This window comes from Dasypus novemcinctus, chromosome 18 (genome assembly GCF_030445035.2).
Source record: "Dasypus novemcinctus isolate mDasNov1 chromosome 18, mDasNov1.1.hap2, whole genome shotgun sequence".
Taxonomy (NCBI): domain Eukaryota; kingdom Metazoa; phylum Chordata; class Mammalia; order Cingulata; family Dasypodidae; genus Dasypus; species Dasypus novemcinctus.
The window spans coordinates 33330838-33346052 of NC_080690.1; the positions used below are offsets into that span (position 1 = coordinate 33330838).

At 47.3% G+C, this 15215-nt stretch overlaps 1 protein-coding gene across 2 annotated transcripts in view; it reads right to left on the reverse strand.

Annotated features, from left to right (window-relative positions):
* Positions 1-5120: 5120 nt before the first annotated feature.
* The window catches only part of ADGRG5 (adhesion G protein-coupled receptor G5), a 40257-nt gene continuing 30162 nt past the window's right edge, over positions 5121-15215 (reverse strand). For both annotated transcript variants that reach the window (XM_071209152.1, XM_058279954.1), the window contains 2 exons: positions 7102-7379; positions 5121-6740 (listed from right to left, as the gene is read on the reverse strand). In XM_071209152.1, coding sequence (XP_071065253.1) covers positions 6634-6740; positions 7102-7379 — 385 coding nt within the window. In that variant the 3' untranslated portion in view covers positions 5121-6633. The remainder of the gene's footprint in view (positions 6741-7101; positions 7380-15215) is intronic.

Genomic DNA, 15215 nt, shown 5'->3' on the forward strand with positions numbered 1-15215 from the left:
ATAATTATTGATATATTTGGATTTGTTTGTACCATCTTAATTTTTTATTTCTATTAGGCCCACTCTTTCTATGTTTCCTTTCTGCTTCTTTTCCCTTTTTATTTCTGAGTTTTATTTGTTTTCCTATCACTTTTCTCTACTGGTTTGAAATGGACATACACTCTATTTATTTTTTAGTGGTTACCCTTGAAATTTTACCATGACATTTAATTAACAATACCGATTATTAAACAATATCTTGACCCACCCTTCCCCATTAATGCAAGGACTTTAAAACAATTCACCTCCTGTCTTACCCCTTCTGAAATACATACCATTGCTCAACATTTCAGATGTCTGTCTTTAACACCACAAATAAGACACTGCTATATCATATATTAATACAGATGACTTTTATTGGCTTTATGTGCATTTATCATTGTTTGTGCTCACCATTCCTTCTTGCATCACAGACTGACTTTCAGAAATCATTTTCCTTCTTGAATGACATCCTTTGGAAGTTTCCTTTGGAAACTTCTCAGCTTCCTTTGAACCTGTAAATGTTCAAAAGACATCTATTTTTCTCTTTTTGCCTTGGTTCTTGAAAGGTAACTTTGCTGGACATAATTCTAAGTTGACATTTATTTGTTCTCATTATTTTAAAGATATTATTCCTGGTTTTTTCGCATCCCTTGTGGTTTTGAGGCATCAGCTCACGTTCTGTCATCCCTTTGTGAATGTTCTGACTGCTTTCAACATTTCTCTACCTTTGGCAGTCTGAAGTTTCAAAATAACATGTATAAGCATGGATTTATTTTTATTTATTATGCTTGAGATATTTTGTGGTTCTTCATTCTGTGAACCTATGTTTTTCATCACTTCTAGAAAATTTGTAGCATTTATGTCCTCAAATACTTTCTCTTTTCCATTTCCTTTATTTTCTATATCTGGGACTCCAGGATGTAAGATCTCATTTTATTCCCTATACCTCTTAATCTCTCTTTGGTATTTTCCATCTCCTTATCTCCTTTTGGTGTATTCTTCATATATAATACCTTGTTCACTAATTCTCTTTTCAGCTATTTATCATCCATTGAAGTTTAGATTTCAACATATTTTTCATTTCTAGAAGTTCCATTTGTTCCACCACCACCCCATCTCTCTTAACTTCTATGTATTTAAATATACTCATCTTTTTAATTGCATCCTTTATTTCTTTAAACATCCTATGTAAGACTATTCTATAGTCTGTCCCTGGGCATCCACATCTGTTGCCTCTTTTTTTCTGCTGACTCTCGCTCATGGTGGCTTGACTTCTTGTGATTTGGTGAGTTTTGTATTTAAGCTCATTGCTTGATTTTACTTTCTGGCCTCACTTAGAGAAGCTTTCTTCCACACTTTGTTTGCTTTTCCTTATTCCAGTATACAGAAGGCACCCTGATCCAGTGCCACCTCAGTCCACTCAAGAATCTGACCATCTTTCCCACCCCTAGCTCTCCCAAAGTTCACTACTGCCACATGATAAAGTTGCCACAGAATTCTGGCCTCGGGTTCAGCCCTTGCCTCCAGGCAACCAGCCAGTGCAGGTCAACTGTCTGACACACATCCTCACTCCCATCTCCAGCACCCCTGGGTTCATTCTCCAGCCCCTCTTTGCTGACACTTCATCTCCTGGCCACTCTCTTCCCTCCCCTTCTTTATTTTTCTTCATAGCACTTGTCACCACCTGTCACATATTGTCAGTTTGCTTACTGCAGGATGCCTCCCACTACAACACGGGTTCTTAACAAGAGGTCCGTGAGCTTGAATTTAAATTGGAAAAAACAAATATTGTCCTTGTGGGGACATGTTGTTGAGAGTGTGAAATATTTATTAACTATACACAGTATAGTGTGGGCTTAGTAAGGGGTCCATGGAACAAAAAAGGTTAAGAACCCCTGCCCTAGAATGTGAGGATTTGTTCCCCGATAAATCCTCAGCAACTTGGGCAGTGCCTGGACTATGATGGCTGCTTAACAATTATGTGATGAATCAACGAACAAGTGAATAGATGAATGAGTGAGTGAGACATAGCTCCTGTCTCTGAAATGCTCTTGGCCTGACAGCTGAGACAGACAATCCTAATACAAACACCCTCCAGAGTGTGGGAAGGGCAGAGGTGTGGGCTGGGCGAAGGCCCTGCTGGCGATTCTGAAGTCAGGGACAGCCTCCCAGTGCAGACCTGGAGGGGATGGGGATGTGTAAGACTGAGCTCCGAAGGATGGGCCATCATGGTTCCAAGAATGGAAGGCTTGAAGGAGACTTCCAGGCGAAGAAAAAGACTTGTGCAAAGGTTGGAGGCAAGGAAGAACCCATTCAGAGAAATGAAAGTAGCCCAGTGTAGCAGGATCAAGGAGATCAGTCAGGAGTGGTGGGAGATGGGCTGGAGAGGTGGGCACAGACCAGACCCCTCTTGAGCACCCACGGGGAGTTTGGCAATGGGGAGGGGGCGCTGTGGAAGGATTTCAACAGGGAGGACACAGTCGGCTACGAGGTGGAAAATGCCCTCTGGCTTCTGGCGAAGCTCAGACCGGGGATGAGGAGTCGAGTCAGGGAGGCCAGTGAGGAGGCTGTCTGGGGGGCGGAGGCAGGGTCTGGGCCAGGGTTGATGACGTGTGGTGGGAATACCACCAGGCAGAGCCCTTGGGGGTCTTGGGGATGGCCTTGGCTGTAAAGCGAAGCACTGAAGGAGGACCCTCAAATCGAGTCAGCTGTGAATGTGCAGGACTCATTCGGTGGGCAGAGGGGCTGCCCACTTGGCGTGCATTGGCTTGATTTGAAGCGTCCACATCCTAAACTCTGCAGCCAATGCTCCTTTCAATTAGGGTTGCCAGATGTAGCAAAAAAAGGTGGATAAAACACATATAATGGAATATTAACCTTAAAAAGGAATGAAGTTCCGGATGAACCTTGAAGATATCAAGGAACCTTGAAGATATCCTTGAGTGGAATGTCAAACAATAAAGGACAGATATTGTATGATTCCACTTACATGAAATAGCTAGAACATGCAAATGCACAGAGAAAGAAAGTAGAGTCCAGGTTTCCGGGGGCAGGAGGCAGGGGGATTGGGGAGTTAATGCATAATGGGTGCAGAGTTTCTGTGTGGGGTGATGAATGGTGGCGAATGTGATGAATCCCGCTGAATGGCATGCTTGGGAGTGGTTAAAATGGGAAAGTTTATGTTGCACACGTTTCCACCATTCAAAAAATGAGCAACTAGAGAGACAATGACAATTAACGAGCCCTAGAGTGGATCTAATAATGGATGAGAAAAAGCTTGAAAGGACATTATTGGGACATAAGGGAAAAACAGAATATAGACTGAAAGCTTTATATCAATGTTAAAATTCTTTAACTTGATAATGTTACTTAAAGCGGCTATGTAAACGGAAATCCTCGTTCTTAGGAATTATGTGCAAGGAGCATGATGAATCCACCCTGCTCTCAAATGTTTATCATATTTATAGATAAATAGACGAACAGATAGAATGCTATGGCAAATGTGGCAAATGTTCAAACCGGCATGTTTGGGTGCAGAAGGGAGGATGTTTGCATTTTGTATTATTTTTGCAGCTGTCCTATAAGTTTAAAGCTATTTCAAAATTAAAAGTTTAAGAAAAAATAAATGACAGGTAGAAGATAGAGATACGGACAGAGATTTAGACATATAGGATCCCTGGCTAAATTTGAATTTCAGATAAACAAAAGGTAATTTTTCTAGTATAAGTATGTACCAAACATTGGCTTCCCGTATTTTATCTGGCAACCCTGCTTTCAACCCACCACCACCAACCCACACACATTATGCTTTTTCTGACATAACTATAAAAAAACAACACAGAAAACCCCTAGCAGCTGCTTGTCATCCCCTAACTCAGACCTCCACCCTGCTCCATCTTCCCGCTTGTCTGGAAGCTCCCAAAACTGTCCTGGGGGGAAGCAGACTTGGCCCAGTGGTTAGGGCGTCTGTCTACCACATGGGAGGTCCGCGGTTCGAACCCCGGGCCTCCCTGACCCGTGTGCAGCTGGCCCACGCGCAGTGCTGATGCGCGCAAGGAGTGCCCTGCCTTGCAGGGGTGTCCCCCGCATAGAGGAGCCCCACGCGCAAAGAGTGTGCCCCGAAAGGAGAGCCGCCCAGCGTGAAAGAAAGTGCAGCCTGCCCAGGAATGGTGCCGCCCACATGGAGAGCTGACACAAGATGATGCAACAAAAAGAAACACAGATTCCCAGTGCCACTGATAAGGATAGAAGCGGTCACAGAAGAACACACAGAGAATGGACACAGAGAGCAGATAACTGGGGAAAGGGGGGAGAAGGGGAGAGAAATAAATTTTTTAAAAACTGTCCTGGGAGTGAGGGTGAGGGGACAGCTGGATGAGGCATTTTCAAGTAGTCCCTGTCCAAACCTGACCCCAGCGCCGTGCAGGATCACAGCTTGGGGTCGATTCCCAGAACCAACAGGCTCCATCCATGCGTGCGTCCACTTCCCTCCTGGGCTTGGTGGGGTCTCAGAGGCTGGGCCTTGGGCTAAGGGATCCTGGGCACGGCCCTGCCTCCCTGGACTGCAGACACAGGCACAGCGGGAACCTAAGCCACCTCACCCGAGAGCTGCCCAGAGGGGTCAGCAGGATGGACAAGGCCTGGGGGACCCGGCCCACCACGTCGGGGCTGAGCAAAAGCAGGGGGGCTCGGCTTGGGGCTCCCATGACTCTGAGAGAGGGGAGCTGATGCTCGGCCTGCAGTCAGAATGGGGACGGGGTCTTGTCCACGGGGAGCTGGGGGAGAGTTCGTGGGTACCCTGGAAAATGAGCCCCTGGGAATTTAAAAAGATGAGAAGATATGAGAATTGGGAGGCCGGGGGGATGTGACAAAGGCCTGGGGGCAGCACTGTGTGGAGAATAGTCGGAGAAACTTAAAAGGCCAGTGAGCCTGAAGGTCGTGCTGAGCAAGGGGGGTGGGGGGCAGGCAACAGAAGAGCAGGACGGCAGATATGCCGAGGGAGCGCTTGGGGCCTTGTGCTGAGCAGACCCCGGCCGGGAGCTGACCGGGTTCGCCTCTGAGACTCAGGGACACGTAAATAACAACCGCACAGACACGAGTGGTAATAGCCATTTATTGGGCATTTACTCTGTGCTGGGTCTCTTTTACATGGATTATCTTATTGAATGTTCAAAACATGTACTATTTTCACCTCTGTTTTACAGACGGAGAAACAAGGCACAGAGAGGTCAAGTGACTTGCTCACTGTCACAGCCAGCAAGTGGCACAGCAGGCGCTGGAGCCCAGACGGTCTGGCCACGGGCACCACCTCGTTAGGAGCTATTTGCACCAACACGTGTGCGAAAGAGCAGGGGAGAAAAGGGTTCTGGCTCCAATTCCCTCCCTGTGGTGGTCAAGGTCATTAAAACCTGCCTGGCAGACTGGGGCAGATGTCCTGATGTCAGGTATGCCCAGCGCACAGGACCCCGAGTGCCAGAGGGGCAGCTGCACTGGGAAAGAGAAGTGGCCACTTAGACAGTGCTGGCGTTTCCACCTGCCGGTCGTTCAACAGGTGCAGTCCTGGCAGCTCCCGCCTCGCCGGCCTGTGCTTCTGGTCCTCGGCCAGGGACTGCAGCAGGTGCAGATACTTTTCCAACGCCTACGGCCGCTGAGCGCAGGCCAACAGCGCCCCCTGGTGTGTGGCCTGGGAAACTACCAGACTCCCAAGGGGTCAAGGATGATGGTGATTCTCTGCACCTGTGGCCTAAGTTTGGGATTTAGAACTCACACCCTTGCGCCTACCAGAGAAATTCATTCCTGCCCAATCATTTGATTGCCAGGTTGATGGGGCCCAGCTGGCACCACTGGAGGTCTCCCCTGTACTCTAAAAAAGTCCTATAACCTTGGCCCTATGACCCCCTATGGTGGTCTCAGGAGCACTGGAGGAGGAGCCCCTCGTAAGGACTGGCCTTCCTGATTGTTGGAAAGGGGGGACTTGGAGCCATCACAATTTGGAGTTTAAAGGAAAAGAGAACCCAGACATAGGATGGAAAATTCTCAGATACTGAGTGAGTCTCCAAGCCCTGGGTGGGGGGCTCTAGGCCAGGGTCCGTCTGACCCTCCCCGGAGGAAGGAGGCCCTGCAGGTGCTCCGGGGAGGCTGGCCGAGCCCCCGCCCCCTGTAGCAGGTGACGCTCACCTCACCCCTCCCCCTCCCTGGTCTTATTCAACCTTCAGCAAGTCCCCAGGGGAGGCAGAACTGGAGGCACCAGCCCCCCATCACAGACGTGGAAACTGAGGGTCCGTGAGGAATGCGAGGTCCAACATAACACAGTGAGACTCAGAGCCGAGCCTCGAACCTGGGCCTTCTGACTCCCAGGCCAGCCGGGCCCACGGCACCTGGGCAAGGTTTGTTGCCAGCAGGTGGGGTAGGACCTGGACAGAATGCCAGGGACGGGCAGAGCCATGTCCTGCCTTCTCTGGGCCTGGGGAGGCCGCGGAGGTGGGATTGCCCCGCCGCAGGGCACAGGGGCCTCATGTCCAGCAGCAAATGCGCCACCTTCTCTGGTGGGAGCTGGGGCCTGGGGTCAGAGGCAACCAGAGAGGCTGGGGGCTCCGGGCCAGGAAGTCCAAGCTACTGCGTCATCTGGGAGGAGCTGAGCGCCTCCATCTCTGCCTCGGCCTTCACCTCCGCCTTGGCATGACACCTCTGGCTACAGAACCACAGGAAGAGGAAGAAACCTGCGAGCAAAAGGCTGGCTGATGAGCGCACCGTGGGTGTCGCGTGGGGCCTCGCCCAGAGCCAGGGGCCTCCTGGCTGGGGGTGAGCTGGGCCTCCAGGGCTCATGAGTAATTCCCAGAACCTTTGGGGTGGGAGGTGAGAAGGGGTGGAGCAGGGGAGCTGGAGGGCCCGGCCGCTGCCCGCAGGGTGCCCCCGTGCCAATCAGAGGTGCCCTTCCTCTGAGCAGACGCGCCCCCTCCCTGCTGGGCCGGCAGAGCCGCGGACTGGTTCTCAGACCACTTGGCCCCTGGGCTCAGAGCGGTTCAGCCCCGAACATCCTACCCAAGGCCCCAGGGTCCTCCGGGTGCCCACAGGCCCTACCGTAGAGCGAGTTGAAGATGGTGAAGAGGAAGAGCTGGGGCAGCAGGAAGACGCCGAAGGAGAAGAAGCCCAGGGCCCAGGTGGTGCCCAGCAGCACGGTGAGGCCCAGCACGGTGACCGTGTCCCGGCAGGCCCTGGCACCCTGCGCCTTCCCCCGCGCCCGCAGTCCGCGCAGGACCCGCAGCGTCCAGGCCAGCACCACCAGGTTGAAAAGGGACGTGAGGCCCCCGTAGCCCATGACCAGGAAGTGGTGCACCTCGGGGCTCCGCACCCAGCATCTGCGGGGAGGGCGAGTGCCGCGGTGGGCGCGGGCTCCCGAGGCTGGCTGGGGAAACCCAGCTCACTCGGGCCTCTGGCGCCCAGTCCGGTCTCCCGACCCTCGTTGCTTCCTGCCAGGTCTGGCCATGGGGCCCTCCCACCGCCACGGCCCCCTTCCCAATACCCGGCCGCCTGTCCAGCCCCGCCGCTCCCTCTCCGCGCCCCTCCCCACCTGCAAGCTCCTCCCCCTTTTCCTCCGTGTCCCCCTAAGCCCCAGGCCACCCCCGCGCCAGCGTGCACTGGGTCACGGGCCAGGGCCCTCTCTCCTGGAACGACTACTTCCACCCCGCTGCATGGTTCTCGCCATCCTATCATCACCCTCGTGCCACGGGGCCTCAGCCCCTGGGCCAACGTGGCCCTTCCCTGAGCGGTGGACAGAGAGGTTCTAGCCTTCTAGCCGCTGCTCCCGTGGGCCGGGGCGCTGCCACGTGCGGCTTGACGGAGGGGGTGCTTCCCAGGTGGACGGGAGCAGAGAGGGCAGGAGGAAAACGCCACCAAAGGCCGAGGAAAGAGCCAGAGAGGCCTGGCGCTGCCCTAGGCCTGGCCCGATCCGTCTGAGGCCTTTGTGCCACTGGCCTCCCTAGGACACCTCTGCGACAGCAGCCCTTCGTATTCAGAGACTGCGTCCGGCGCTTTCCGCGGATGACCTCATTCAATCCCCGTGACCATGAGGCAGGAACGTCATCACGCCCATCCTCCAGGCGAGGAAACCGAGGCTGGGCAGCTGCGTGCCACGCTCAGGAGCACACACTGCTAGCGAGTGGCACGGTGCACGCAGCCTGACAGCCCTGGACTGTCCCAAGCTCAGTCCCCCGCCGCGGGCTCCTGCCACTGCAGTGACCACGTTATTTGGGGCAATCATCCTAGTTCGTGTCACTGCTAGCTAACAGTCCGTCGGGGACCCTGCTACATTTCATTAATCCAGCGCCTCTCCAGCGGACACTGAGTCATTTTCAAGAGCTTTTAAAATTGCTGCTTTTGTTTCAGAATACGTATCTACATAGCAAGCTGTTTTTAAAACACAGGAGAGGGAAGCGGACTTGGCCCAGTGGTTAGGACATCCGTCTACCACATGGAAAGTCTGCGGTTCAAACCCCGGGCCTCCTTGACCCGTGTGGAGCTGGCCCATGCGCAGTGCTGATGCACGCAAGGAGTGCCCTGCCATGCAGGGGTGTCCCCCGCGTAGGGGAGCCCCACGCCCAAGGAGTGCGCCCCATAAAGAGAGCCGCCCAGCGCGAAAGAAAGTGCAGCCTGCCCAGGAATGGCGCCGCACATACAGAGAGCTGACACAACAAAAAGAAACACAGATTCCCGTGCTGCTGACAACAACAGAAGTGGACAAAGAAGATGCAGCAAATAGACACAGAGAACAGACAACCGGGGGGTGGGGGGAAAGGGGAGAGAAATAAATAAATAAATTTTAAAGATCTAAGCACACCTTTAAAAAAAACAAAAAATAAAACACAGGAGAAGAGGGGGAGGCAAGATGGCGGCTGAGTGAACTTCCCGGTTACTAGCTCCTGGGGGGAATCGGCTGGGAGGCGTCGGAGACTCTTTGGGACCGGCTGTTTCGGGATTTTTCCTGGTCCGGAGGTGTCTGGACATCGATTTGGAGGGAAGGTAACAGAGAGGATCCATCTGTGAAATATACACGGAGATCCCAGCTACGTGTAGAGGACTCCCTCCTTGGGTAGGCGGAGCCGAGGCAGCTAGCACCGCGGCGGGTGGCGGCCGGGAGAGCCGAGCCGCGCTGTGCCGCGGCGGGCGGCGGGCGAAGGAGACAAGCCCAGCCGAGCCTAGCCGTGCCGCGGCGGGCGGCGGGCGGGAGAGCCGAGTCCGGCCGAGCCCGGCTGAGCCGCAGAGGGCGGGGGGGCCGAGCCCAGCCACGGCGCGCCGGGCAGCGGGCGGGAAAGCCGAGCTCAGCCGAGCCCAGCCGAGCCGCGGCGGGCGGCGGGCGGGGGACCGGAGCCCAGCTGAGCCCAGCCGAGCCTGGCGGCGGGGTTTCTGTTCTTTGTTTTTTTTATTTTTTTTATTTTTTTTTTAATTTTTATTTTTTGTTGTTGTTGTTCTTGTTGTTCTTTTTTTTTTTTTTCAATCCTCTCTTTCTTGTCCCCAATATTCTTCTTATACTATTTTACCTTAACAATACAATAGGTCCTACAGGAAATACCTCACATTTGCTGGGTTTCCTCACGCTCCACTGCCTCATTTCTCTGTGAATAGATTTAGCCTATTCCAGAAGGAGAAGAGAAGGGAAAGGGGTCAGAAGGACTGTTGCAGGAAATAATGAATGAAAACTTCCCAAATCTACTGAAAGAGACAGATGTACATATCCAAGAAGCACAGCGCACTCCACTGGTCATAAACCCCAACAGGCCCACCCCAAGACATATACTTGTCAAATTATCCAATGCTCAAGACAAAGAAAAAATTCTAAAAGCAGCAAGAGAAAAGAAAACCATCACATACAAGGGAAACTCCATAAGATTAAGTGCTGATTTCTCATCTGAAACGATGGAGGCAAGAAGGCAGTGGTATGATATAGTCAAGGTACTAAAGGAAAAAAATCTCCAACCAAGAATACTCTATCCAGCTAAACTAGCATTCAAAAATGATGGAGAGTTCAAAATATTCACAGATAAACAGAAACTGAAAGAGTATATCAACAAGAAACCTCCCCTTCAAGAAATTCTTAAGGGAATTCTGCAGGAAGAAAGGAAAAAACAGGACAGTCAGAGATGGAGGAGAGTGTAAAAGCAACAAGAAAGACAAAAATAGAAGGGAAAAATAAAATAATACAAACAAAATATAACAAACACAAATCCAACCAAAATATGGCTACCATAAATAACTCTCTAAACGTAATAACACTGAATGTCAACGGATTAAACTCACCTATCAAAAGATTCAGACTGGGACACTGGATAAGGAAATACGACCCATCTATATGCTGCCTACAAGAGACACATCTTAGACCCAGAGACTCATGGAGGTTGAAAGTGAATGGCTGGAAAACAATCATACAAGCAAACAACAACCAAAAAAAGGCAGGAGTAGCTATATTAATATCAGACAAAATAGACTTTAAATGCGAAACAATTGTGAGAGACAAAGAAGGATACTATATTTTAGTGAAAGGGAAAATCTGTCAAGAAGATCGAACAATCATAAATATTTATGCTCCTAACAAGGGCGCCTCTAAATATGTGAGGCAAACACTGGAAAAACTAAGTGAAAGAATAGATGCATCTACAATTATAGTGGGGGATTTTAATACACCACTATCAACTCTGGACAGAACATCTCAAAAGAGAATCACTAAAGAAACAAAACATTTGAACAGTATATTAGAAGAGCTGGATCTAATAGACATATATAGATCACTACACCCAAACACAGCAGGATATACATTTTTCTCAAGCGCACATGGAACATTCTCCAAGATTGACCATATGCTAGGCCACAAAGAAAGGCTTAATGAATTCAGAAAGATCGAAATCATACAAAACAATATCTCTGACCACAGTGGAGTCAAGCTGGAAATTTGCAAGGGACAGAGACCCAGACTTCACACGACAATTTGGAAATTAAACAGCACACTCTTAGAAAAACAGTGGGTCAAAGAGGAAATCTCAAAAGAAATCAATGACTGCCTTGAAACAAATGATAATGATAACACAACATACCAAAATTTATGGGATGCAGCAAAAGCGGTACTGAGAGGGAAATTTATAGCCATAAATTCATATATCAAAAAAGAAGAAAGAGCAGAAATTGAAGAATTAACTGCACATTTGAAGGAATTAGAAAAACAACAACAAAGTAACCCAACAGGAAGAAGAAGGAAGGAAATAACAAAGATAAGAGCAGAACTAAATGAAATAGAAAATAAGAAAGCACTTGAAAAAATAAACAAGACCAAGAGCTGGTTTTTTGAGAAGATCAACAAAATTGACAAACCTTTAGCGAGACTAACAAAGAAAAAAAGAGAAAAGATGCAAATACACAAAATAAGAAATGAGAAAGGTGATATCACCACTGACCCCACAGAAATAAAGACTATCATAAGAGGATACTTTGAAAAACTATATTCCAACAAAAATGACAATTTAGAGGAAATGGACAAATTCCTAGAAATACATAAGCAGCCCATACTGACGAAAGAAGAAATTGATGATCTTAACAAACCAATCACAAGCAAAGAGATAGAATCAGTCATTAAAAATCTCCCAACTAAGAAGAGCCCAGGGCCAGACGGCTTCACAGGTGAATTCTACAAAACATTCCGGAAAGAACTAACACCAATCCTGTTGAAACTATTCCAAAAAATCGAAACAGAAGGAACACTGCCTAATTCCTTCTATGATGCCAACATTACCCTAGTACCAAAGCCAAACAAAGACACCACAAGAAAGGAAAATTACAGACCAATTTCTCTAATGAACCTAGACGCAAAAATACTTAACAAAATACTTGCTAATCGTATTCAACAACACATTAAACGAATTATACACCATGACCAAGTGGGATTTATCCCAGGTATGCAAGGATGGTTCAACATAAGAAAATCAATCAATGTAATACACCATATAAACAGATTGAGAGAAAAAAACCACATGATTATATCTATAGATGCAGAAAAGGCATTTGACAAAATACAGCACCCCTTCCTGATAAAAACACTCCAAAAGATCGGAATACAAGGAAACTTTTTGAACATGATAAAGAGTATATATGAAAAACCTAAAGCCAACATTGTTTACAATGGCGAAGTCCTGAAATCCTTCCCTCTAAAATCAGGAACAAGACAAGGATGCCCATTGTCTCCGCTCCTATTTAACATTGTCTTGGAAGTACTGGCTCGAGCACTGAGACAAGAACCAGATATAAAAGGCATTCAAATTGGAAGGGAAGAAGTCAAAATTTCATTATTTGCAGATGACATGATCCTATATATAGAAAACCCTGAGAGATCTTCAACAAAGCTCCTAGAACTCATAAATGAGTTTAGCAAAGTCGCAGGTTTTAAGATCAATGCGCAAAAATCAGTAGCATTTCTATACACCAATAATGAGCAAGATCAGGAGGAAATCAAGAAACAAATACCATTCACAATAGTAAATAAAAAAATCAAATACTTAGGAATAAATTTAACTAAAGAGGTAAAAAACTTATACATCGAGAACTATACAAGATTGTTCAAGGAAATCAAAGAAGACCTAAATAAATGGAAGAATATTCCCTGTTCATGGATAGGAAGACTGAATATTATTAAGATGTCTATCCTACCAAAACTGATCTACACATTCAATGCAATCCCAGTAAAAATCAACACAGCCTTCTTTAAGGAACTAGAAAAACTAACTATGAAATTTATTTGGAATAGAAAGAGGCCCCGAATAGCCAAAGACATGTTGAAAAAGAAAAACGAAATAGGAGGAATCACACTTCCTGACTTCAAAACATACTACAAAGCTACAGTAGTGAAAACAGCATGGTACTGGCATAAGGAGAGACACACAGACAAATGGAATCGAATTGAAAGTTCAGATATAGAACCTCATGTATATAGCCATATAATATTCGATAAAGCCACCAAACCCTCTCAACTGGGAGAGAATGGCCTATTCAACAAATGGTGCCTGGAGAACTGTATAGCCATATGTAGAAGAATGAAAGAGGATTACCATCTCACACCTTATACAAAGATCAACTCTAGATGGATCAAAGACCTAAATATAAGAGCCAAGACCATAAAGACCTTAGAAAGCAGTGTAGGGAAACATCTACAGGACCTTGTAATAGGAAATGGCTTCATGAATATCACACCAAAAGCACGAGCAGCAAAAGAACAAATAGATAAATGGGACTACCTCAGAATTAAAGCCTTCTGCACCTCAAAGGAGTTTGTCAAGAAAGTAAAAAGGGAACCCACACAATGGGAGAAAATATTTGGCAACCATATATCTGATAAGAGACTTATAACTTGCATATATAAAGAACTCATATATCTCGAAAACAAAAAGATAAACAACCCATTTAAAAAATGGGAAAAAGATTTAAACAGACACTTCTCCAAAGAAGAAATACAAATGGCTAAAAAGCACATGAAAAAATGCTCCAAATCCCTAGCTATCAGGGAAATGCAAATCAAAACTACAATGAGATACCATCTTACTCCCATAAGATTGGCAGCCATGAAAAAAACAGTAGAATACAAATGCTGGAGAGGATGTGAAGAAAGGGGAACACTCATCCATTGCTGGTGGGAATGCAGAAGGATCCAACCATTCTGGAGGACAGTTTGGCAGTTTCTCAAAAAATTATCCATAGATTTGCCATATGACCCAGCAATACCACTGCTGGGTATATACCCATCAGATCTGAAAACAAGGACACAAACCGATATATGTACACCAATGTTCATAGCAGCATTGTTCACCATCGCCAAAAGTTGGAATCAATCCAAAAGTCCATCAGCAGATGAGTGGATCAATAAAATGTGGTATATACACACAATGGAATACTACTCAGCTGTAAGAACCAATACACTACAATCGCACGTGATAACATGGATGAACCTTGAGAATCTTATGTTAAGTGAAGCAACCCAGGCATTGAAGGACAAATACTATATGACCTCAATGATATGAAATAAGTTAACTGCCTCAGAGAGCTAGAGTCTGGAAAAGTGGCTTACTAGAAATCGGGGGGTGGAGGAAGGATGTGAGTTAATGTCTGTAGGGGTGGAATCTGTGATGAGCTGGGGGTAAGTATGAGCACAAAGAAGGGACAAAATGGGGGCAAGGGGTTACCTTCGGGTGGGGTTTTCTGGGTTTGAGGGGGGCTGGGGATGGGAAGAGGGGTGATATGGTCCAAGAAATAGGTGGGAGGGAGGGGCAACATACAAACATGGGAGAGTGCCAGAAGTTCGTTGAGAACTAAATGTTGAGTAAAACGTATCAAAGTATAAATAGGAGGGTCACCTGGTTAGGACGCTCAGGGGGTATGGTCTGATGCGTGACGGACTCCGGAGGGAATAGCTGAAGGCTCATTTTGCCAAGGTGGGTTCTACCATTGGGTGGGGTGGACCCATATCCTGGGGAAGACTAATGCCGTCGAATAGAGAGAACTGTATCTCTCGTGAGAAAGGACGGCTCCCAGGGCATTAGATTGGCAGGCGTTGTGGGCCCTAAGGGGAGGGGAAAATGGACGTGCAATGGATAGAACAAAGGTAAATAAGGGGGCAAAAGAGGAGTTATGTGAGAGTACACGAGGATGAATATAAAACAGCTAATATTACACCAAAAACATATAGGGGACGACAGACTAATAATGAAAATCATAAGACAAAACATAGGATAACTAAAAAATTTAGAAAACTGTACAGCCTAAAGTATGGACCACATAGTAAGCACAAATGTTACCTTGTTTGAAAACTATAGTTTCGGAATCTGTACATCAGTTTCAGAAAATATGATATGAATAAGTTAAAAGATTATTGCTGTGGAAGGGAAAAGGTTTTATGGTGGATCTGGGGAAATACTGTATATTGTATATATGAATTTTGGTGATCTAAGACTCTTCTGAAGCTGACATTATGTTGGGATTCACTTTACGGGAAGTTTTGGATCACAGAGTGGTTCAACAATGGCAGCGGAGGAATACTGATATGGGATGTTATTGACAGGATATATATGGTTGACAGGGAGTTATACAGGGCATATGCCCAGGGTATATAGTAATGTCTATATATACTCATAGTGGAAACAATTAAAAACAACAGCTGGGGGGGT